The sequence below is a fragment of the Camarhynchus parvulus genome, chromosome 7 (genome assembly GCF_901933205.1).
Source record: "Camarhynchus parvulus chromosome 7, STF_HiC, whole genome shotgun sequence".
Lineage (NCBI taxonomy): Eukaryota > Metazoa > Chordata > Aves > Passeriformes > Thraupidae > Camarhynchus > Camarhynchus parvulus.
The window spans coordinates 16,663,049-16,688,740 of record NC_044577.1 but is presented as its reverse complement, the minus strand read 5'-3'; the positions used below and the strand labels follow the sequence as shown (position 1 = coordinate 16,688,740).

At 39.3% G+C, this 25,692-nt stretch overlaps 1 protein-coding gene across 1 annotated transcript in view; it reads right to left on the bottom strand.

Annotated features, from left to right (window-relative positions):
- CHN1 (chimerin 1) overlaps window positions 1-25,692 on the bottom strand; it is a 90,298-nt gene that overhangs the window by 56,532 nt on the left and 8,074 nt on the right. Inside the window, exons 2-5 of the mRNA XM_030952937.1 lie at window positions 12,520-12,558; window positions 9,227-9,282; window positions 3,521-3,552; window positions 2,657-2,770 (exon numbers count right to left, since the gene is read on the bottom strand). Of these exons, the coding sequence (XP_030808797.1) occupies window positions 2,657-2,770; window positions 3,521-3,552; window positions 9,227-9,282; window positions 12,520-12,558 (241 nt within the window). The remainder of the gene's footprint in view (window positions 1-2,656; window positions 2,771-3,520; window positions 3,553-9,226; window positions 9,283-12,519; window positions 12,559-25,692) is intronic.

Sequence of the window (25,692 nt, the reverse complement as noted above, 5' to 3'; positions counted from 1 at the left end):
TGTCTCACTGAATTGCCTGCCTCCCCAGCAGAGCCACCGGCAGCTACAAGCCAGGAAACAAACCTGTCTCAGTCTCAACATCAGCTGCTCCTACCCACAGCTACCACAAGACTTTTATGTCTCCATGAACTGAGATTTCATGATGCAATCACACTTCATAGGCAGTTTCCAATTTGCCCTAACCAGAACTGACAGATTGTCAAAGACTGACACATCAGACAACAAACAGTGAGAGAGATTGAGTAGATACACAGAAATACAGAGGGAACCAAGTATTTATGCCAAGAGTTGATAGTACCTTAAGAATCTAAATTTTACTCAACTTTTTTCCATTTTTTTAACCAAAATGTGCCTGAAAACCAATCAGAAAACACAGATATTTCACTTTATGTTTTGTCACTATGTTATTGCAGAATTAGAGCGCCTCTAGAGAATTGCTGGGTTAACTTAATAAAATTATTGGAATCTGTTCTGTGTCTGTTCTTTATGTAACAGCTGACCAAGTTTTCTTTCCTCCCACACCTTCTAAGGAGTAAAATAAAGGTAAAGAAGGAAAAGCAAAAATCTTACTCAAGTGATCTTAAAGTTAACATGACTGCTTCAGAGACAGAGTGGCACTTAAACCTAGTATGAAAATACCAAATTTGTTCACACAACCAGAAGAGAAAGGGTGAAATTAGAGACCCTGAACTCAATCAAAGCTTTCTGTTGAACTTGGAAAAGTTTTGCTCATACATACCATCCTACTGACAAGCTCTGTTTTTGGCCATGGAAATTACATTCTTAAATTCCTGCTGGGATTATCTAAACTGCAGATGGGGCCATCTTTGCCATCTGGCAGTGTGGTGACCCAAACACAAGTGATGCTCTCAGAAAAGGATAGAACTACATAAGCTCATCATGGCAATCACAGCAAACTTCTCACAGTCAGGATGCACAGAGAGACTGCAGAAAGCACCGAGTCTTTAAGAGAGGCTACAATGTCAGAAACACAGTAAGTGGGCATTTTGGCTAACGATTATATTCTGCATTTATAATTCCAGGGAGAGGAAAAATAAAAACTGAGAAAAACTCTTCCTCCAGTCAATACAAACACAGACTCCTGCTACACTGCCTAGTAGTGATAAAAAAGAAATCCTAGTGGTAAAATCCCAATGTGTGGAAGACAGAGCACCACACTTCACAGAGTTCCACCAAAGATATGAGTTAACACCCTCATTCATGCACTTTGAAGGCCAACAGCAAGAGAACAGAGCATTGCCTGCTGTGGGAAGGAAAGCAGCCACCCAGAGCCACTGCCCATGATACACAAGTAATTTACCATTTAAACATAATGAAAGGGCAGCAAGATGCCGCAGCTTCAGTTTCTGATGTGTTTTCCCAAACACTGAATTTCGTCAAAATAAATCAATGGTAACAACTTTGCTATCATTTGAAACCTTTTCCCAAACTGATCACTAACAACTATCCATTCTTTTCTCTATTTGGCATAAAATTGATTTTATTGTTTTCAAAGGGGTTTTCCAGTGTGAGAGATACCATCAAACCTGGGAAAAAAGCCATCTTTTGACTTGCTGGACTGCAGGTGCATTTGAAAAACAACCTGTAGTGATAAATCCTACAAGATGCTCAACAGCTTCATCTGAGTCTACAGGCCCTGTGTCTTCTGCACCATTGGAAGCAGGGAATGGGAGCTCTGCCTTCAAGCCAGGTGTTACAAAAACTGATTTCTTTGTAGCTTTAAAAGAATATTGCAAGAGCAGAAGATGATGAAATTGAGTACTATTTTAATAAGAAATACCAAATTTACACTGTTAATGAAAGTCAGTGTAAATGTCAATAATGTCTGTCTTTTATTACTACAGAAACAAATATCCTATGAAAATATATTCTTTTTTCCCCTGAAAAACTAATTTATCACAACCTATTATTTCAAGACATTATTATTTTAATCATAATTTTATAAAATTTTCAGTAACTGCATCTTCTCCTTCAATGTTTTTCTGTCCCACTTAGATTTACAACATTGCTAATAATCACTATCTCCCATCTCAGGTATACAGTACAGGCCAAAATAACCTCCAATATCTTAAAAGTAATTAAGCTATTTAACCGTACAACTACTTTTTGAGTTTTTTATTTATAGCTGACCCACTTGCCAGAGCTTTGCAGAATGAAGAAGCAGATCTGGAAGCACTGTGAGCTAACAGGTGTTCAGACAAAAGAAGGGCCTCCTGATGTGTTGCCATCCCATGGAGAGACCAGGGAGGACTGAGTGCTCTCCAGCAGCAGCTGCCTGGCCAGGGCATGGCAGGCTGGTCAGGGAACTCATAAGGTGCCTTTTATTTCTTGATCACCTGCTCTCCCAACATCTGCAAGGGGTCACATCTGTATCACAGTGGGAGAAGGGCAAAATGAAGCCCCACCAGCAAAACCACAATTGCTGTTATCCTGATGGTGCAAACAATAAGGAATGTCAGCAGCTCAAAAAAGGGCATGGAAGGTTAAAGAAACCAAATCTGTAACTAGGGTAAAAAAGTATAATGATGAAAAAGAAATTAAAACAACTACAAAGAATTTTATGATCTGAGGTCAGCAACACAGTAAAACCATTTGAATATTTTATAAATTTTAAAATGGAATATTAATTACTGACCTTAATGCCAAAGTGTAGGTTCCAGGTTGCCTTTGGCTTTCACGAATGAGATAGCTTCCCTCTGCAACACTTAATAATCGGTCAGCTTCCTCCCTTGAGATCATCCCATGGAATCTAAGGAACAAAAATTTTTTAAAATACATGCCTCTTCTCTTTTAAATCACCTTTTGGTCTTCATTTAAAAAGCACCAATGATAGTAATAAAAAAAGAAACAAACATAAAAAAGACTGATTTGGCGGAATCTGCAGTTTGAATTAATTTCCTTTTCTGCCTGTATTTGAATTTACTTCAAATGGTTTAGAAAGGCTTCTAGGAAAGAATATCTATGAAACAAGTATATTGTTTTTAAATCTGCATCTATCAATTTAATATGTAGAAGTAAATCTGTTTTCTCCTGCTGGTTTCACACGTTTTGTGCCAGTGGCATACAATCAAACATTTTGAAGCATTTGAGGATATTTTATGTGATCCCTGAGATTTTAGCAAGTTGCTGTAATCTCACTAATTGCTGATGTAATAACCCAGCAACACTACACATCTTTTACCAAAATAAACATAAGTAAGATCTTTGTTTCTTCACACTAAATCTAACCATCTTTGCATTAGCAACCTGAAACAGAAGACAGAGACTGATCATATATTGCATTTGGGATCACTCAGTGATATCCATATCCATCAGAAATTGCAGCTGTAATTTTAGGCAGACAAAAGTAATAATGTAATAATGACCTGATGGTGAGACACACTGCTGTAAAACATGCAGAAGAAACAAAGAGCACAGACTAAACACTTGACACCTTTCCTGTAATTATTATTAACCAATATGTTAAGATAAACCATTTCTAGAGATGTTTGTTACTTACTCTCTTCCATAATATTTGGGTCTGTTCTCTACCTAAAAGAAACAACAGAAATTGTAATGTTTCATAACAAGAGAAGCTATACAGTACTGTTTACAATATAGTATTAAAACCAGGAAGGGATACAATGTGAAAGTGCAGGCAAAAATAACCTAGAACAGAACTTCTCCTGTGATTAGCACATAGGGAAACCAAAGGGAGATCTTCAGAAAACACTGCACTTGTGAATGGCTTAAAATGGAGGGAGAAAGGATGAGCCAATTGGACCATGTCATCCTCAGGATATACAAACTGATGGCATTAAATATGGCTTTTACAAAGTGCCAGATAGGGGAAATGAGTTAGCAGTTCATGCATGTAAGTGCACCATATTGTTGAGTGCACTAATACGGTGAAACATCTATAAAACTCTTAAATTTACAGGTTACCTTCCATCACAGAGCTGTTGGTGCCCCTGCTGAAATAAAGCCACTACTATGCAGCCCCTCAGAGCGAGGGCAAATGGCTGAGTAAATCATCAAGTGCCTAAATCTTGTGCTTCACTAAACTGTGTGATCTGCAGTATCACCTAAAAGACTTCAAAAGCAGGTGTGCATCTGTTATGTAGTGTAACTCCACCTTGTCTGTGCTCCAGAGACCTTTTGGTGTAAACGCACACAATATGCAGGCGTGTCAGGGTACAAGTTGCCTGATAATCGTTTTAGATGAAGTAATGCATCTTCATTTGTCCTGGAAGTTTGGAGCCAACTGAGGAACAGCATATCCCACAGAAATCAGCTAATAATTTAAGCCACCAGGTTATCATTTCTTGCTAAATTTAAAGGGGGAAACTCTTTGGGGAGTAAAAGCCAACAGTTATACAACTTGAACTACAGAAACATAAAACAATCCAGCTATGCTGAAACACAGAATGCCACATTAGTTTATCTTTTACATCTTTTCAACAATAAGCCTATTAATATTAGTGCTTCTCTACAGTGTTTTCAGTGGAGTATAAAGATTTCAGATATCCAAAACAACAAAAAACAACATACATCCCGATGCACAGTCTAATAACAATTCTTCAACATTCCCAGCAAATAAAAAGCTATTGTAATGATTCATCACTTTGGAAAAAACATTCCATCACTGGAAAGAATTATCATGTCCTAAAATACTTCCTGTTCCTTTATAACAGCAAACAAGAGTTGCCTGGTGTGATAGCTGTTTTCAAAGGGCCTGAAGAGACTGGATTATTTCAAAAAAGAAGAAAGGTCTTAGATATTTTTTGTTAAATGTAGGTTAGAAGATAGCAACATAAACAGAGAAAAAATGAAAGCATTTCATTGTTGTTATAGAAACTTGCAACAATTCTTAACTAAAACCCTTAAGCCAAGACACTAGTTTAGAGCAGTTGTTAAAAGAAGAATCCTGTCATGAATAAGATTTTGTTGTCTGTCTAGTGAGATTTTATCTTTATCTCAGTTAATTTATAAGACAGAACTGGAAAATTTATATAAGCAAAAGCATTCCTTTTCAGAAATGGATTAGTAACTTGACAGGGCATCTTCAGAGTACTTGCAAGTCCTAAGAAAATTTATAATATACTCTGTGCAAACATTTGAAAATGTGAACAGGCAGATGACTGGAACAAAGCATCTGAAAAAAACCCCACAGGACTTTCAGACATTTGTAACTAGGCTTGCAGTTCATTTTAGTGGATGATGAGTTAAAAAGGAAAATGACCACTTCTGTTAACACTGTCTCTACTGATCAGTTTTACCAATTTGCAATAACTTCAATATCAATGTTGATGTGCAACACTTTTTGCTTGCATATGACTCAGTGCAGCTGGAACCTCAATTCACTGAGTTTTATTGCCTGTTTATTTGTGTTTTGGGGTTTTTTAATCACATTTTACATTCATGATTAATATTAAGGGGTTTTGACATCTATACTGACATACATTAAGACTAAGAAAATTCCATCAGAACTCAGCAGGAGCCTTCTAATTCACTCAGAATGACTGGGCTACACACACAGTGCAGCTTGTGTGCACTGAGAAAACCACACAGACTCTCTGTAAGCCAAATTTACCATGTAAGACAGTAAACACTGTTCTCAGGCTTTCTGTAAATCTTCTGACAGGTGTTACACCAACTGCACCGTTTGCAACTTAGACACAGTGTTCTTATCCTTAACTGCACTGGAACCAGAAGCAACGTGCAGCTTTCTTGGTCTTTTGTGTTGCCTTGGACTTCAAAGAGCTCCTGGCAGACTGTATTCTACAAAATTAATTCTACAAATGACAATTGCAGGCACTCACATATCCTCCCTTTGCACCTGAGCACTGAAAGCCAAAACAGTTTAGTTCAGAAGCTTCAATAGTCTAACTTTCACAGTTTGTCATCTATAAGTTAACGAGACAAAACCAAAACATCTGGACTGGAACTAAACCCATCCAAGTAAGGAAATAGATTTTAAAATAAGATGATAGCAAGAAATTGGTCCTATTAGCTGAAGCTGATAGCTGAAAATACAGTGTAGTTATCCTCTACAGAATTCTTTTCTGATTTGGCAATATTTTTGGACCAAAGCATTGTTGAGTGTGAGTAAGAGCAGCCATAGCTGCTTCTTTTTCTTTGTATCCAGCAAAGATCAGCCAAATGCTGCCTTTTGACTTCTCAGGATTTTTACTTATGGGAAAAATTTCCTGTTGCTGTTTGCTTGGCAAGGTTTTAAAAATTGCTTCTAACTTGGAAAAAAATTGGGGGAATAAGCATGAGATATTTCTTTTCAACGTGTTTATTTGTATATCACTAATGCAGAGGCCATAGGAAAAAAATTAAGGTCTCCCTGTGATACCTTCAAGAAACACAAAGATCAACAAGATACCCACCATTGCTTCATTTGTCATTTTTTCAAAATGAGAGGTGAGGGCAATGAAACCAAATTTATGAACAGACAAATCAAGCAGACATGGCAAAGACCTTATAGCAGACATTCCTTTGGAAAAGAGCTTAGCTATAATGAAATTTGGAAAGCCATTCTGGTCAAACATCATGCAGATAAAGCCACCTTTACAAACAGCTCTAATAAGGATGTGCATTATATATGCCCATATTCTGTCTTTCTTGACCATTTTCACAATATACACAGAGATGTTATTTAACAGGTTTATTAACTATTAGCACTGAATTAGGATGAAGCCTCCTAAAAGGACAGAAAAAGCCAGTGATTTTAATTTCTCCATACTATGTATTTTTTTATATAGTTATTTTAAATTGTTCATTGAATGCTTTTATATATCAGTCAAGGCTGCCCTAAATATGCCTATGCATGCACACATGTATATAAAATTATTTGCAGAAAAAATAGTAATTTTATGGAGGAAATACAGTATTAATTGGACAAACAACATTATCATTTGCATGCAAGCCTGATGCAGAAGTCAAATAACCTTAGAATGTTACGGAATTATCAACTTTAACTTCATGGAGTATTAAAAGTCTCGGCTCTGCTGCACCTTCACAATAAAAAAATCCCAAATGAATGCAATCTCTTTTTACTTCAGCGTTTCTCCACTAATGTGTGTGTTGTCTGATATGAAACTGGTGTAGCAGAGCAGAAACTTGAATTCTCTGTATTTGAGAAGCATTTCAAGTTAAGTAGGTCATTCTGTTGAATACACCTCTCAGTATCAGCACTTGTACAATGTGTGTCTTTGCACATGAAATAAAGCGTTGGGGTTTTTTTACGGTGTGATTTCCAATTATTCTTTAACAAGTGCTTTTTCCCCCTAATCATCACTCCTGCTTTTGTCAACAAGTGGATTACAATAAGGCAAGAAGAGCAATTGATGTGTTAATACCTCACCAAATTACATATTGTTCATTCCCACTGACCTCTTTGATGTTCTCAGGACCAAAATTCTCTTCCTAATATTTATGAATTTGTTTATACAGCTGAATAATTCAACCACTTAGGAAAAGATTCTGCTCCCCACTGACTCATGTGTGGCTGCTAATAGAAACCCAGCTGAGAAAGAACAGATCACAAAGCTCAGCACAAGCAGGAGAGGCTGAGACCAGAGAGAAAGGTTAACAAGTTACTGCTTGCTGAATATATTTTCACTTCAAATCAGCTCAGCTGCATAAATTGTTCAACATTTATAATGAAAAACTCTTATCTGCATTATAAAGAATTAATGCAGAAGTAGGAAAATGCACACTGAAAACATACTTCAATTTTACCTTTATTAGTTAAAAATAGGCTTCCAATATATTTTTAAAGAATAAACTAATTCTTCAATGATAAAATGTGTATTTAATATGTTCTGTTTTGCAGCTAAATACGTGACTGATTCTTTCATAGTTTTGTGGTATTTACTTCTATTCACACTAGTTTCTAAATCTACAGCTTTTATTTCTCAGTTTCTACAACAATGTTCATGGTGCAGACACAGGTTTACTCTGCAGAGTTCAAGAAGCTATTCTAAAACACACAATCTCTCAGTTTTTGTTCACTCTGACACAGGGATAGATTTACACTTAAGTTTGTAACATGTCATAATCTTGTTTTGGAATAAATTCATAGAAATATGACATTACAGACACTAATCTGTTGCATTGCATTCTCCACTGATGACAGGACTTTGCAATGTTTGGATTGTTTGTGATACTTTTGCAATCCCCCACGGACTGTAACAGGCCACCACTCACCCATAGCCTTTGTAAACCAGTCCAGCTTTTTAACTATCTCTATTAGAACTAGTAACATTTTCCAATTCATAGAATTTAAATTCAGTGAAAATGAGGATGAGAAAGTTGTAGTAGTCAGTGTGATTCATATTTGAAGATTTACACAGATGCTTTTATATTTGGCCAGCAAGTTTCTTGTTCTATTCTAAAAAGAGGACAATCTGTATCTGATCAATAGCTGAACAATTTCCATCACACCAGAGGCAGTAAAAATTTTTAATTTTCAGATACTAAATACACATTTATGTCTTTGCTTATTTGACTGGATTAGCTAATAGTATTTTAAGAAACACTAGGAAAAAGAACCTAATATGAAATTTGCTTGTGAGTTCTTACCACCTAGGACAGAAGACCTCCCAGCCCTTCTCTGCAGCCAAAGTAGCCTGGGATTTACTGCTAACATATCTTACTGAATATCCCAGACTCCTTCAGCAATTTACAATTTCTCCCTGACTACATATATTTTTGCAGTCAAATAATACACTAAATATACTACATATATTTTTTGCAGTCAAATAATAAAAAAATAATTACAATTGTCATGTTAAGCATTGTATGATTTCTTTAACTGTGCTGGTAGTTTCAATTATGGATTGGTTTGGGTTTTCTTTGTTGTTTTTATTTTGGTTTTTTTAAGAAATCAAAATATATACAGAAAAATGTAGGTTCTAATTCTGTGGGAATTAAAACATTCAGAAATGAGACCCTCATGAGAAAATTAGGAGAAAATGTATGTTTCCATGTGTCTAAGAATCAAGAAGTATTAAATGAGTCTCAATAAATTATGATACACATCAAAATGCTTTAAGTTCCATTTTTAGAACAAATGGATTTCTGAGTACCAGTGCCCCAAGGCTACTCACTCTAATCACAGCACCAAGTGTCCCAAGGAACCACTCTTTGGGCTGGACACAATAAGTACAGCCATGGAATTACTGGACTGTATAGAACTGAACACTGTGATACCTACCTCACGAGTGCAGGTTATTCTTCTAGGATGAGGAGCTTCCTGTTGCAACTGATACACTGGGAGGAGGCAGAAGTTAAATTCTAATTAATAGAGAACCGCTGTGTAAGTTAGGCATTTTAACATTAAACATTGCAGTTTAAATAAAGGAGACTTTCTGCAAAATTTAACACAAGGATATGAAAGATATAAAAATTTACTAACAAGGGGTCAGAAAAAAAGAATGTTGCAAGCCAAAACGAGATATTGATTTTCTTTACAATGAATTAATCAAGTAATAAGGAATAACTAGGTGAGATCAGACAAGTTCCAACAAACAGATCAGGAAAAGAATCATAATAAACACAAACTAAAGTTCATTATATGTCAGATCAGGCTGCTGTCAGACTTTCTTTAGTAAGCAGATGGAGCCCAATCCTGCTGTGCTGGGCACACACCCAGTCACCTGCAATTCATCAAGACTTTACAAGAATCACTCAGAACTGGGCACTGTCAGCCCCTCTGCCTTTGCCACTGCTCAGTGAGGACCTTTCTGAAGAAAGAGAAAGATGAAGACACTAAAGCCTTGGCCTTTCCAGATCTAAAGACGAGTTGAGTAGCAGAGTAAAACAGCTAAGGCCCAAATTATGACATACACTTACCTACATTTATATCATCCCTCCTCCTTTTCCTTTATTTTTAAAATAAGCTTCATCAAGCCAGATCTTTACAAGCAGATGTAAATGTAATGCTACTAGTATGTGCAGACTTTATAGTATAATACCAAAGGAATGACTTTCAACTTCTATGCCAACTGAATCTGGTTTGGCAAGTCACCTTCAAAATGAGGCTGTCAACACTAAGTTAGTATTGCAATAGTACACTAGAAATGGCAAAATGGACATTTGGAATTGTAATATTTTAAAATTAAATTATGTTGCAATCATTAGTATGAATACCAAGGTCTACATTGTGCCATCACCTTCTTCAGATAATAAGACCATGCATTAATTTAACCAATACAATTTGACTTAATTACAATTCTCATTTGATCCCAAATCTTTTCCACTGGCAAATGTGGTATTTATGTGTCAAGCTACATGGGAATGGAGAAAGTGGCAAGATGCCCAATGACCACTGAATCGTAAGATAAACTGGAAAAAAACATTCCCTTTGTTCCAAATAAAAAAACCTAATGGTTTTTCCTGTTGCTACTAAAATCAGTCATTTCCATGCTGGGTAATATAAAAATGATTTTTGCAAGTGATGAAGAACAGCACACTGGTATATAAAAGTGCAATTATCATTTTAGGCATAACATGACCACTTATATTGCCAGCACATAGATTCCCTAGCTTCTATTGTAAAAGCTGTATTTGATGGCTCTGGATCTTGTCCATATCTAATTCTGAGAACTGTAGAATCAAGTTCAAAGGAAAAAAAAAACAAAATGAAAGAGCAATTTAAGATTTTTCTGAATTTCACAAAAGAGAAGACCCACAATCATCATGCCCCACAGAAACTGGCTGAAAATCGAGAACTGTTTCCCACCTTACTTCAAGCCAGGCTGAAAAGATTTTCTGAAAGGAAATTCTTTTTCACCAATGGCAATAACTTTCTCCTCTTCCAGTAAGAAGCACAGCAGGCTGACCAGCTAAGTTACAAAATAGGATTCCTATCCCTCCTCCTCTAACCAATGGATGCAATTCAAACTGTTCAACAGCTTTTCCTTGCTGTAATTATTGCCAGGGAAGTCAAACAAGACATTCCTCTTTGTCTGTCATGAGACAGAAATCTGATCAATCCTTGGGATCCAGAGCTTTCTTCTGAGCACCATGGGCAGGTTCACCATGGCAGGCAAGCCCCAGTGTGGTAGGAGAGCGGGTGCACACAAACCATTCATGCAAACCGTGTTGGGACAGTGGTGCAGACATATCTGCACGTGCCCAGGCTTTCAGCTTCTGTCAAGCTGGCAGTGAGGATCTGGTATTAGAGAGGTTCAACCTCCTTCTTCTAGATTATAGTGTGGAATAAACTGGAGCAGTGTTCCCTGAATTCACAGAAGGTACAGAGCTGGGAAAAAATAATCGAATCTGCCCTCTTACATTTGCTCTCTTTCTAACCATGATTCTCACCTACCCTTTAATTCTACATCTCTGATTAAAAAGTTTCCCACAGCAGGATGGCAACTTTTAAAGTAACTACATTTTCTCAAGTGCTAAATCTCCTCAACCTTTAGACAGCAAACGTTTTCACAATGTGAAATGTTGCTTGAGCAAATCCCTTTAACCAAGCTGAACATATACAAAGTAATGCAAATGTAAGTCTGACATCCCTAAACTGTTAAGTGTGTTATACACACAAACATTCTGTTTTCAAAATCTGGTTTTCACAGGAGACTCTTCTTTCTTGCTTCCTCAAGTCTCAAAATGTCTCACATCTTGGCTTTTGTATCTACAAAGAGCTAGAATTTATAGGTGAGCCACTGTGGGAAGCTACAATGCTCTTTTACATTTTTCTCACATTCTCTTCCACATCCCTAAACCTCCATTTGCATAGTCAAATAAGAGGTCATTCCTTTACATGAAATTCTTTTGCATTTAAAAATGGCTGTTTGCTTTTTTGTGGGTTTGGTTTGGGTTTGGTTTTTTTTGAAACAAAACCAGTAATTTGTGAAGTTCCCAAGAGAGTGGCACTCTGATCTCAGGGCAAGGCACCTGGCCAGCTGCCCTGCACACCTGACTAAGGCAGCCTGCAAGGCCAGCTGCCCCTGGGCACAAACACACCAAGAACTGCAGAGCATAGGCAGGCTGGTAGGAAATCAGGCCTTTCTAGTCAGGGCTTCCAAAAACCTGCTTGTGATTTATCACACCAGGCCAAACAAATGCTCTCGTTTTACGACATCGGCAAATTCCTGAAGAAAACAATTTATTTTGAGTTTTCTTAACCAGCTCAAGCTCAGCTCTAGTGATGCAAGGCACTAGATCACAGGAGCAAGGATACCAGCTTCAAGGCATGAGTGGAGTTTATGTAAGCCCTGGTCCAGGCAGACAAACCACTACAAGCAAGACCAAGCAGGAGCGGGACAATGCATGTTAATAAGGGGCAGAGAATCTACTCCTCTAAATATTCTATGTTCACTTGTCCTTGGGGTAGTGAACCTACCTCCTTGTACCTGCCTCTAAACAGAAGTGAACCCCTTTGATGCTTGTTAAACTCACATTCTGATGAAAAGAGAAATGAATCTTTTAAAGCATCCAACTGAAACTTTTTCAGCTCTAACTTGGGAAAAAGCCCCAAAATGCTGAAATACTTACAGTAAGATTTCCAAACAGGTGGTCTGTATTCATCAGTATCTGAAAAGAAACAAAAAAATCTTAATGTTGCATAGGAAACATTTTAACACAGAAAAAAACTGCAGAAGCACTTGCAAAATTATTAAGATAATATTGCACCTAGGTTCTAAACCTACTTTTTACTATTACAGAACAACCTGTTATAATTCCCTTTATTAAAAGAAAATACCTTTTTACGTAAACTAAAAATGTGAAAAGGTATTTTCTTTATCCAGCTAGGGAAAAAATATAGAAACAAATCTGAAAAATGGCAAACATGCAGATCAGAAGCCAGCATACTGTGAGGAGGAAGAATGTATATTATTTTACCGTGTATATAAGTTCCATTTTCAACTACACCGGAAAGATTTTTTTCATCTCAATTTTTATTCCAATAAATGAGTTTCCATGCAACTTATTCCTGCCATTAGCTTTTCCTCTTCTGGATGGCAATTAACAACTCTTAAAATAAAATCAGAGTATGCAAGGACAGCGAAATACTTTGGAAAAATGAAGGGAGATTTTTTCATACTGAGTACAAGCTCTTTTTGGAAGTAGTGACTATATTTTAAAAGTAACAACATATTTCTACTCCTAGATTTTAATTCTCAAATGAAATTTTTTAAAAAAAAGATCCCAATGCCTTCTAAGTTCTGTCACCCTTATGGCTTGTGTTACAACTGATCCAACATTTTGAGCTCAGGGCTATGCTGCAAACTTTGACCCTGATCCACTGTTCCACTGCCCTGACCAGCTTCAGTTCTGATGGCACAAGTCAGCGAGGCTTTCAGCAAGATGCTGTGCTTATCTGCCTGGAGCTGGTGAGAATTATTCCATCCTCCCTACACAGGTCCCAAGCTGAGGCACCCCCACAGCCAGCCTTGCTGTCTGAAGCCACTGCTGACCGCAGCTTTCGTGCCTGAGCTCTCTGGGCAATTGTCTGCCCACCGGAACTGCCTGCTGCACCCAACACAATAGGAACTTCTGGTTTTTATTATAAGGTTATATAAAGATCAAGCAATCTGGGAACCTGTTGCTTGAATTTTGGCCTGAGTGGCATCTCCACTTCAGAGTCCTTAAGGCCTGAGCCTGAAGCTGAGATTTTGTTTTGCTTCCCCTCTGAGTAAGCAATCTGTCTTCTTCAGGTACTTGCTGTAGTCCATCTCTCACACATAGTCATGTCAAAAATCTCTAAACTAGAGCTTAGTGGAAGGAGATATTTTCCAGTTTAACTGGCACAGGTTTTGCCAGACCTTCCCAGAACACTCCCTGACCTGACTGCACTGTAATTTTGTTCCATTTTTTACCCCATATTTTAGCTCTGTGCATGAAGAGCGTGCAGATCTTGCAGACCACCTTGGTGGCAGTGGGTTTTACAAATACAATTCATTATGACTTTATTATTAAGGCAGCACTCAGTTAAACTGCCATCCCCCTGATTATGATGGGGTTTGATCTCTGGAAGGTCCTGCAGATGCTCTACCACATCCTGCAGAGCAGCAAGAACACCTTGAATCTGCAGAGAGACCTTAAGCAGCTCGTGCTTCACTGAGGTAGTAAAAGCAAATCAGCAGCAACAGATGCAGCCAGGGTTATTCATTCCTGCTCTGATACCTTTAATTAAGGCAGTGCAAGTCGATTCATTCCAGAAGCATTGTAACATGATCCCTTAGCAATGCAATGTCACACGGAAAAGGAGCAAAATTTTAAAGTAAAAATAATGGCTTTAGTCCCAGAAGACAACTCTTACCCCACCACCTGAATTTACTTTTGATATACTCTGGGTTTTGGCAATATATGCACTAGTTGAATTCACAAATAAATAATTTAAGTAAAGGGCAACACACACTGTATTTTTAAAATATGAGCTGACTGTTACAAAAATAAAAACATCTTGGCAGTCTAACCTGTACTTGCTCACACTCAAGCCATGCAATTGTTACAGCTAAAGGCATCGTGGTCATAAAACTAAAAAGTGACAATATTTGTGCCAAACAAAAAACCTCAAACCTTGTTAAAGTCAGGCAAGAACAGCAGTTACTTTCAGACAAGAAATAGCTAACATTCAGAAATGGGAAGGAATGATTTATGTTATGCAGCTGTGCAGAAGAGTTTTGTTAGAAAAAAAAATCTGTTGGTGAGCTTTATTGCCTTTACAGTGTGAGAATAGCCTCCAGCCATCCCACACGAGGTAATGAAAAAACAAAAGGTGATTTCTATTGTGATTTTTTAAAACGTGTAGTAGCAAACACAAGCATAGTGAAAGAGTGAAGCAGAGGGTTTGTAGTGTTTGCTTCTGAGCAAGAATGTTTCTATGACTAAAACTATCCTACTACAGAAAGATGAAATAGAATAAGCATAAACACCAGCTCTGTCTATTAGTTACCTGTTTTTAAAGGTTAACTGATGTGGTCCCATTTAATACCTCAAAAGTATTTAGAAATTCATTATTAGGAAAAGGGTGTGATTTTCAGATAGTACAGGCTTCCACATACAGCATCTCCAATTAGGCATCTGAAAAGCACTTACAGGCATGATAAAAAACCTAGAGAAAATGTGGAACCCAAAATACATTTTCTCACTAATGCTGCAGCACGTTCTAATTAATGCAATAAAGCACACTGTCAGTTCTCAGATTTTTTTCACAGTAACTCAGCTCTGCTGAATGTTTCCAGGATAAAATAATTTTCTACAAGCTGTGCATCAGGTTCTATCTTAACTGTATTTCCTGCCCTAAGTGAGATGCAATTCAACTTAAAGCTACTCTTCTCCAAAGGCCAAGAGCATTAGGGAAAACATAAATACATAAGCTGATGCTATCAGCTCTGTCCAGAGGTGATCCTACCAGCACTGGTCAGATTTTCACCAGTATGAAGGCACTCTCATTAGCAAGGACATTTTAGATCAGGGACACTGTCCATGTACATAAATTGCAATTTCAAACTGAGACCAGTTTCAAGCTGACAGATGCTTTCCCTTAGAATTAACTGGGCTACAAACACAGTGCAGATGATATGTACTTAAAAACCACACAGATTTCCCATAAGCCAAATTTGCCATGTAAGACAGTAAACACTTTTCTTCAGCTTCCTATAGAGCTTCTGACAAGTGGTGTTACACCAACTTTACTCCAAGCAAAGTTTTTGTTCTTACTTTGGCAATTTGTACAAGCATTATTTAATGCTATCAGTCAATATATGTAGAATCCTGAGGATGATCCAAATGGCTCATCATTTCTCGCTTTGTTTCATTCATAACTGCAAAGTTTCCTGAAGATCTACCTTTGGTTTCCTTATATTCTAATCACAAGAGAAATTCTGGATACTCAGCACCTGCTTGCCATCATCCTCTTCACTCACAACACACTCCTCCCTTTTCCAGGACTTTGCTTTCCCCCAGCCTTAGCAATCTCCACCTCCATGCAAGACCTCTCCTCCTCTCATCCTTGAGCAGTGCTTTGGTTTGCTTCCCCATGTTGTCCTCTTAGGACTCACCTATCCATCCCACTCTACCTGCTCAGCATCTCATTCTCAAGCCACCTTGTCTCATCTCATCTCTACTCCAAGGTTCCTTGCAATTTGCTTAAATGCCGAGAGAACAGAGACAGAAAGCCCAGAAGAGCACAACAGGCAGCTTCTGGCAACAGTCAGAAACGTCACAGTGGGCAGGAGCATTGCTCTTTGAGCACAGAATGCCCTCTTTTCTGCACCCCAATTCACACACACACAAAAAAAAAAAGTAGTTAACTATGCATCTTGAGCATGATTAAGAACTGCAATTAAGAACTGACTGAAAAGCATAGACTGACCATCAGAAATTCTCACTTCCACAGAAATGGGCTTCTGCCAATAGACAACCATACAGCCATTTACAAGTTCATATACAGACACAAACACTAGGAGAAATCTCAGATTTTCCATAAACACAAATGTGACTAATTGTGACATTACAATGTAGCATTTCCCTACGTTAATTTGCTTCTTTCTTACCCACTCCTATTTTATCCACAATACAAATTTGGACAACTGCAGTACTTTCAGAGTGTACATTTTAACTGCAGATATGAAAACTGTTACTGTTGCCTCAAACTGTTTAGAGTGCTTGTCTTTGTCTATTCCTTTTAAAGAAAGAATAAAAATGTTTTCCTCTGCTTGAAATGGCTATTTCTCAGCCAGTTCAAGGGTAGAGGAGCAGCAGAAGCTTAACTCTGCAGGGTAACCCCATAAAGCAATGTAGGACTTACAGAGAGATTTACTGTAGAGAACTCAGTTTCATTTTACTGGAAATCAGTATCTGCACCTTGGTAATCTCTAACAGCAGAGATTAATGTTGTCTGGGAGGAAACAATCATCTATCTGCTGAGACAGCAGCTCTTACTCCAGCCTTTGGTTTTATGTGATAATATCCCTATTGAATACAGGTGAGGCCTCAGGTGGGGAACTCTGTAGTAGGGGCCAGTTCCCAGCCATGTGGACCAAATACCAACATGATCAGAACAAAAAAAAAAGCGCCTGATTTCATGTTCTGAACTGGTCTAGGACCAAAGAATGGTGTAAGTCACAAATATGAAAAGATGCAAGAATGCTTCTACTTTCTTCTGTAAGCTCCAGCCAGGCACTAACCAGAAGGCATGTCTTGTAAGAGGCCAGTCTTGCTTTGTTTGGCAGCAGCATGTATCAAAAATTAACTCCTGGAGAGATTCATGACCAGCCCAGTGGATGTGGCCATTTGCTGACCCATACAACTGACTCCTTTTTGTGCCTGAAAAGCAACTTCTAGAAAATTTGTCTCTAGCCCCTAGATCTTCCTTATTAGCACCTTCTCCATGCTCAATGGATGCACATAAAAAAATCTCTTGACTTAGAGAAACAAAGCCATAATTTATTTGCTGGTGAGATTCTCAAGCCACGAAAACCAGCACAATTTAACAGAAAATGTCATTTAATCTCTGTTTTTCAGAGTACAAGTGCCAAGAGCATTTCAGAAACTAAGCTCAAGCCATCACAAAATGTTTTCAGCAGCAGCCAAGCAGGCCCTAGCAGTGAGGGCTTTTACACACTCCAACCAAAATAAAACTCAAACAGCACTGAGTTAATTGAAGGCTGAATACAGCCACTGCCCTAGGCAGCAGCACTAAAACAGATGGGCTACAGCTCCAAGGTTTCAGGGTAAATATGATAAGTTGATCCTTGGCTGCAGCAGCACTGGAAGCGTTTTGCAGAAGTCCCTGTGCAGCTGGCAGCAGGAGGGGAAGATAATTCCAGGCAGCTTCTGGAGAGGGGCAGCAGGGTGGAGGGTGCAGAAAACACCAATCCATCCCTGTCCACAGCATGTGTAGGGAAGAAGTAAGGGACACACAGCAAACATCCTTCATTGCTCCTAGACCAGACCTTGGGACGCCCTTTTCTTTGCACAAAGCCTCTTTGCACCCCTCTGCTACCAGGAGCAGTAAGTAGGATGACAATCTGCCGTGGGTGGTGGGCAGGAGCAGGACCTTGATGCAAAGAGCAAGTATCACTGCCATTACAGCAGCATGTCCTGTGGAAACCAGCTCTGGCTTCAGGGTGCCACACACAGCTGCCAAAGGCTGCAGAGAACTGCCCTTCAGTCAGTGCCAATAAACAAGACAGAAAGCTGTGGTCAGGCTTTCTTACCTGGCAAGAAATGTTTTCTTAGAAACAACTACTTTTTCAGCATTTAAGTCCTTCACATGAATAGAAAAAGGGAAATGATCCTCTGGCTCAATCTTGTCCTGCCTTCATCTTTCCAAAGCAAAGGGGCAACAAACTATTTCTGACCAAAATATCTTGCACAGGCTTACAGCACATTTTTAAAGATACAACATGCAACATTTTGGAATATTCATTTTCTCTTAAACAAAACCTCTTATACTGTTATTTTACAAAAAAGTTGGGGTTTAGAAGTCACTGAATAAATAATGTTAACCCAAACGTAATGCTGCTCCATTAGTGACTTAAAACAAAGACATTAATGACAAGAAGCTGATGGCACATATGGCCTGGGGACATGTGGAAAACCACTTAGGGTTTCACAACCTGGGCATCACAGAATTTCCTTTGTTTATGGGAACATCCCCACAGGGCTGAGAACACCCCAGGCAGTAAGCATCACATTTCTGTATGTCACTCAGCAACAATGACTGATACTTCTAGAATGTTATTGAGTCTTTGATGCTTCTTTAATGTTATCTTCGGCACACAATTTCCTTTGAATTAAGAAAAAGAAAAATGCTTTAAAAACTTTTAGACTTATCAAGGCTCTTCCTAAGACACCAATGCTGTAAGGAGCTTCAGTGCAAAAGTTTCCAAATAAACCACCACCTCTTTGCTCCACCTTCTCCAGGTAGGGAAAAGACATCAGACAGGCATCCAGTTCAACAAGCTGGCAGTGTTAGAGCTCAGCAGGCACCTCAGTGGAGCGTGCAGACAGCCAACCCTCCCAGCAGAGCATCCCCTGCTCTGAGCCCATCGTGCTGCTGACAGGACACAACCCACCCCGGTGAGGAGCTGGAGTGAGGCAGCTGCTAAATGCCAACTAAATCCCACTCTGACCACAGAGACAAACTGCCTCTAGGTCCGAAAAGGAGCTTTTGCCAGCTCACACGGTTTGTCTCCTGCCAGGGGATGGCAATGTGCAGGCAGAGGTCACAGGCAGCCAGGAGCACCCAGCTGCTCCCAGGGCAGCCCTGGGGAGCTGGCACACAGGAAAGGCACTGCACCACTGCAGCCATCCACCCACAGGGACGTGCCCAAGCTTGTGGGGAGAGGTGACAGTCACCAGTGACAACTCTTCTTATACTAAGTTTTACTGCTTTACCTTACCCTTTGGCACAGGTAGCCACACTTTTCAATGCGCATAAATTCAAATGCACACGGTCAGCTTTAGATATTTAAAATTAAATGATGTTTGAGTTATCTAAGCAAGAAAACAATTCCGTGTACTTTCTTCTTTTTCAGAGGCATTCCCATCTGGGAAGAGAGCAAGAGTAAAATACAATCTAAGGGAAAGATGCAAATCACTGAAAACAGGCACCAATAATGAAAGCATCCCTTCAGTTGCAAGATGGCACTAGATCACACATCCCGTGCCCCAGGAATTTTTAATATTGAAAATTTATTTTTATTTGCTCTTTCATCCTCTCGTGCTTTTGCTTTTACTACTCCTAAAAAGTACAATTAGGTTTCTTATTATTACTGGAGAAAAAATGATTAAGAGACAATCAGTGTGAACAATGCCCCAGAAAGCTACAAGGGCTAATGGCATTTCTCTGGTGTGACCAAGGGGGACACGAGAAAGCACACTCAGCAAAAGTGAAGGGGCCCAAAGAAGGGCATGCTCTGATAATTACATCAGTCTTGAGGGGGAAAGAGAAAATGGATCACACTGCCATCCTGGTTCTACAATGTCTGATCTGGCAACAATAAATTCTGTGGCAATGCTTCTAACGGGGTTGAATGAGAGACCCACTGAAAACAGCCAGAATTCAATGACTTTTATGAGCAGATCTATTATTATTGCCTCTTTATGAATGATGGGAAATTTTAAGAAGTAATATTTTGCTTATCACAAGCAGTGCTGCAGTGAAATGAACTCATCCTATAAGTGATTAGACCAGGTTGCAAATCATCCATTTCTAGATTTTCATTTAACAAAAGCAAAGGAAGCAAGTATTCATTTTTCCTCCTCTTTGCCAGATAAAATACTGGCATATGACTGAAAAAATAATGAGAAATAAAAAAAAAATATATATCTTTTACAGCAAAAAAAATCTTAAATTTTAAGATGAAACTTTCACATATGCAATGGTAACAAGAAAAACACAGCTGTTTTTGTCTTTCTTTTGACAGCAGTTTAGTGGAGGAGTGAGGAAATATGCCATGAAAGCACAGGTAGCTTACTCTTTAAGTTTCAAAACATCTTGTATTACTTCTTAGCATTGCTGAAAGTATAAAAATTTGGCTCGCAGAGAGGTAAAAAGATGACAAGTGCCACCTTGTGGGCATTTAATAAAGACGAAATTTAATGTTACTTTCTGTATCTCAGTCTCCAGACAACAGGCCGCTGCTGATTTTCAGTATCACTGGGAACACCCCCTTTGCTCTCTAACAAAAGGCAGACACAGTGGGAATTGCTTCCTGACAAGGATCTCAGGTCAGCTGCAGGTAAAACAACAGAGTCAGGCCAAAGGCCGCCTTGTAACCCTCTCATTTACATCACCACATGTATCCTGAAATGTCTAATTTACACAGTAAACAACTTCCAACTGAAGATGTTGTCAAAAAACAGCCTTTTTTTTTTTTTAATTCATTGTGACAGAACTGACTATGTCTGACCGCAGCCCTGGAGCTGGATCAATGAGTTTGGCAGTTTCCCATCCTCCCTATGGGTTATTTGAAAGGTCTATTGTAGTCTAATTTTGCAAGGTCAAAATTTTCAGAAATAGGCCTTTATTGGATGAATTGCCCCTTTCAGATTTAACAGGAAATTTTTCAACATACCTTTTACATTCAGTAAAATAAATTCTTGTTCACTGTAAATTCAGAGTAATGTCAGGTTGCACAAGTTTGAACACTGCAATCAGACTTCTTTGTTTTGAAGCCCAGACTGGTTTTCTCTGTAGACACTGTTTTGGTCATGGCAAGTTAAACTCACATGGAAGGCTGGAGAAATATCTGTTGAGGCTATTGCTCTCATACTCTCTCATTCCAACCATAGCAAGGGATAATACAGGAGAAAACATTTGCCCTTTGACATTTTCTTTCCTATTTTTTCTTCTGCAAATCCTTCTTTGTCTCCTATTTTAAAAGTCTGCCTGCACAAAGACACAGCTCATTTCCCATTGCTTGCTTCATTTCCTCCAAACATTAATAACACTAACAAGGGCACAGCAGTTTTACCATAACTTCAAGCCAGTGACAACTGTTATAACCATGGTCTCAAGGCATTCATAGAAATACTTTTTTGTCTTCATTTCTCTAACAGATCTAACAGGGAATATTGATTGGAGTTTGATTGCACAAATATTCTGAACAGTTACCCTACTAGTGAAAAAAAACCAACATGATATGGTGTAAAAGTGTCTTCTAGCTGTAAATTAATCTTCTCCCCTGAATACGTCTGTCCAGTCAAAGCTGAGCAGAAAAGACCCTAAAAAAAGGACAAGCACTTTTGAAACACAACCCCTCCATCCATTGCATAATCCCCTAATTTGCTGAAAGGGGACATGTGCTTTATCACTGTTTGCTTGGTTGCTTTGATTTGTTTTTCCACGCACAGCACCAACATAATGAACATAAGATCACTTTCCTACTCTAAAATACACTTTTAAGTAGAGTATTGTGGCTTTACCAAAAGCTAAACCTCAATGAAAAAGCATAAGACTGACTCTGCCCCGCTATCCCTTGGTAAAAACTTGCTGAGAACTTGTCCATCTTTGCATTTCAGCCTAAGTTGCTGTGCATTCATTAACCTCCTGGGGTAAAAAAAAATCCCAAACAAAAAACCAACAAAACTAAACCAAACCACCCATCAGTAGCCCAGGCAAAAATCAGAGCCTTCCAGAGAAAATTAAGAGCAGATCTGATTTCTGACTGCTGTTACAACTGGCATCAAGACAGACTCACATGTTCCAAAGCACATCATTCCAACTGTGTCAGATGGTCAAACCAATGCAGCTTCTCCTTCCTCAAACTTGACCCACTTAAACTCTTAGACCATCAAGTTATAAAAAGCCTATTATGATTCCTATTACAAACAGATTTTTCATTTTCTAAAACAGCTGTCAATAACACACACCATTGCTCAGGCAAAAACATGGTTTGTTTTTACATCCTTACTTTCAGAACAGATGCAACTACCAAGTAAAGTAACCTGGCCCAAGATCATTATTGCTTTTTACAGTGTCATGAAGCAAAGTCCTAAAAAAATTATTGGCAGGGTCTGAGACAGGAAATGGAAACAATGTGGTAGGATGCCTTTTTTAAATTGGAATTTAAGATTTTATTCCAAAAGGCATTCTCTGATTGCTGTGAGCTTCTCCCCAGTCTGAGACGTACCACTCCTTACCCCCTCTGCTTCTTATATAAAACATTCAAGAGGCCTCCAAAGAAATTAATTAGGATGCTCCAGGTAGAAAAGCTGAAAACTTCACATTTCCTTTTGGCAATGCCATGGCTCACTATTATAACTGCAGCCTATGAACTATGGTGAAAACTTTTCACCCAATAGCCCCTTCCTGTTTATAGCATTACATCCATCTTTTTCATAATGATTTTCCTCCTTGGCAGGCTCATCTGCTGCACTAGGCAGGAACCAGACAAAGGACAGAGACGGCAGCCATGAACTGTCTCTGGGTGCACTCCTGCACCACCCAGCACACTGCGTGACTGGAGTAGCAGCCAAATGGTCTCAGAGATGCTTTAGCAGCTCTGCAAGGCTTCAGGCCCCCCCCCCTTTAAAGAAAAAAGATACTGTGAAAGGAAAAAATGCTCAGAATAACCTTAGTTAACTACGTTCTACAAAAACCAGATTTCTTTCTCTTTTTGAAAGTTTTTCTTCTCCTTACTAATTAGAAGAAAGGGATATTCAATAATCGTGGCACTATGTTAAATGGGTTTCCAACAATTATTAGCTGCTTTTCTAGGATATCAAAGCATCCTTACTGGAACTAAAATCCCATGGAACTGTCCACAAGTGAAAAGCAGACCTAGTCCTACATAATAAGACATCTAAACAGGAAATAGGAACAGTAGCTGGTGAGAGAAGCAGAGGCCCTTGTAGATGAGTTCATCAAAGAAAGATCAGTATCTCTATTCCCAAGTCTTGCTAACCCAGTATTCCCCCAGCCAGAACTGTCTCTCTGGATAACAGCTTTTTTTTTGTGTCTTCAGCCCCACTTTGACTTTATAAAAAGAACCCTATCATGGCAATTGACAGCACAGGAAAACACAAACAGACAGACAGAAGAGTAGTGATAGGATGTGACAGATCAAAAATAAATCTTATCATTTAAAAACGGTCCTGGCCTGACACAACTTGGTGAAAACTGCTGTGAGGCAGAACATTGCAAGCAATTGTCAGAGACCGTGATACACAGGATATCTGCAGAGAAAGAAGGGCAAATGCAAAGACAGCTCTGAGACATGGCAAGCCCTGCCTGTGCCTTCCACAGCTGCTCTTGCACAGCAGTGGGAGAAGGAAAATGCCAGTTTTTTTACATTTAAAAACCACTATTAACAGCAGCATCAACACCACCCCACCAAAAAAAGCAATAAAAAAAGACCTTTCTGCTTCTCATAGACCTTCCTACTAAGTGAGAAAAAAAGTAAACAAGTTGAGTTAGCCAGAGTGAGCTCTCCCTCTGACACAGCAATCTGCAACTCACTCATCTCAGAGGCTGCTTGGTGAGCCCCAGGTGGGATAGAGCATGCAGCACTCCTGGGCTCCTGTCCCAGGAGTGCTGCATGCTCTGTCCCACCTGGGGCTCACCATGCTTTGGGACAGCTGGGACACAGGGACTATGGCTCAGCTCCTGCTAATTCTGTGCCTGCAGAAGAGCAGAAGACCAAAATTATTATCTTTGGTCTAATGCAGCTGGAGGTGGATTGGGGTGGGGGTATCTTCTTACATAGCAGAGTTTCAATAAAATCTAAGGAACATAAGATTCTCCATCGAGTTCCTGCTGGGCTTGCTGCTCTGCCACTGAGGAGGGGCACATGAGGGTGCAGGGAGGGGACTGTGGCCACAGCTTGTTTTGACATGATGTGGCATTGGGAAATACACAGGTCAGCCAGGAGCTCCCTGAGCACCACAATAAAGCAACAGCACAGCTACAGGCACATCAGCTCACCACTGGAAATGGATGCTGTGACAAGCTTCCTCCCCTTCTGTTTCTATTAAACCATTGAAGATTTTTCTCAACATTTGTTAAGTCCCATTTATAAATACACTGCTTAAAAAAAAAAAGCCAAAAAGGAAATCAGTAGAATTAATTGCTGTGTCAAAATTATGCTTCCTTAATTGGAAGGATAAACCCACATGTGCATGTTCTGCCTGTAGGAGAGGGGTGAGGAAGAAGCACATCCTGTTTGCGGGTTTTTTGTAGGCTGCTTTTTTTAAAGAAAAATGATCCCAGATTGCACTGAAACCTTGTGACCAGATTCACATGGAAACCATACAGCATGGCTGAAAAACACTGGAAGACTGGCCCTACCAAATAATTATCAGCAATTTTATAGTCTGTAGTCTGCTCTGGACTGCACATGTATCAGATACTAATTCAGCATTGAGGAGAATGACTTGTACCCTGAAAATGCAGCACAAGGAATGGTCAGGCACTGCACTAAGGCACTGAGTCTGTTTTTCAGAACTGTTCTCCTTTTTTCACAGTCCCCTATTTACACCACACCATAAATAATTTAGGCTCTCCTTATCCACTGCTGCAGCAGCACCCTAAAACCTTCCTACATGAAATACTGTGAGGGCGCTGAGGCACTGAACAGGTTGCCCAGAGAAGTTGTGGCTGCCCCATCTTTGAAAATGTTCAAGGCCAGGCTGGACAGGGCTCTGCTCTAGTGAAAGGTGTTCCTGCCCATGGCAAGGGTGTAGGAACTAGATGACCTTTAAGGTCTCTTCCAACCGAAACCCCTCTGTGAGTCTGTGATGCTCTACTCTACTTGCTATGTAATTTAAATGGTTGCAGCTGTAGTTCTGTACCTGTGGTAGCACACCACAATGCAGTGGGCAACAAAACAATTCTAGTTTTTAGAAAGCAGAGTTTTACCTTTATGTTTAGAGTGAACTTTCACACAAGCAAGCTGCCTTGGGACATTCAGCTTCTGATCAAGATCAGAAAACATTTATTTCAGCTTCTTAAATGGCAAGACGGTTCTTGTAACAAAGGAAGCAGGAAGGAGATGGAGATGAGCACTGTAGCAGAGAGGAAACCACCACCTCCCACCAGCACCAGCAGTACCCAGACCCAACCACGTGGTGTGGTCAGCAGAGCCGGATCCTGCCACCTGCACCAAAGCTGGATGTGACAGTGGCTCCCTCACAGAACTGACAGACACCAAAAGGAAGTTACCTACTCACTGTGAGCAGGAAGGTCCAGCCTGCAACCTCTTCAGAGGGCCA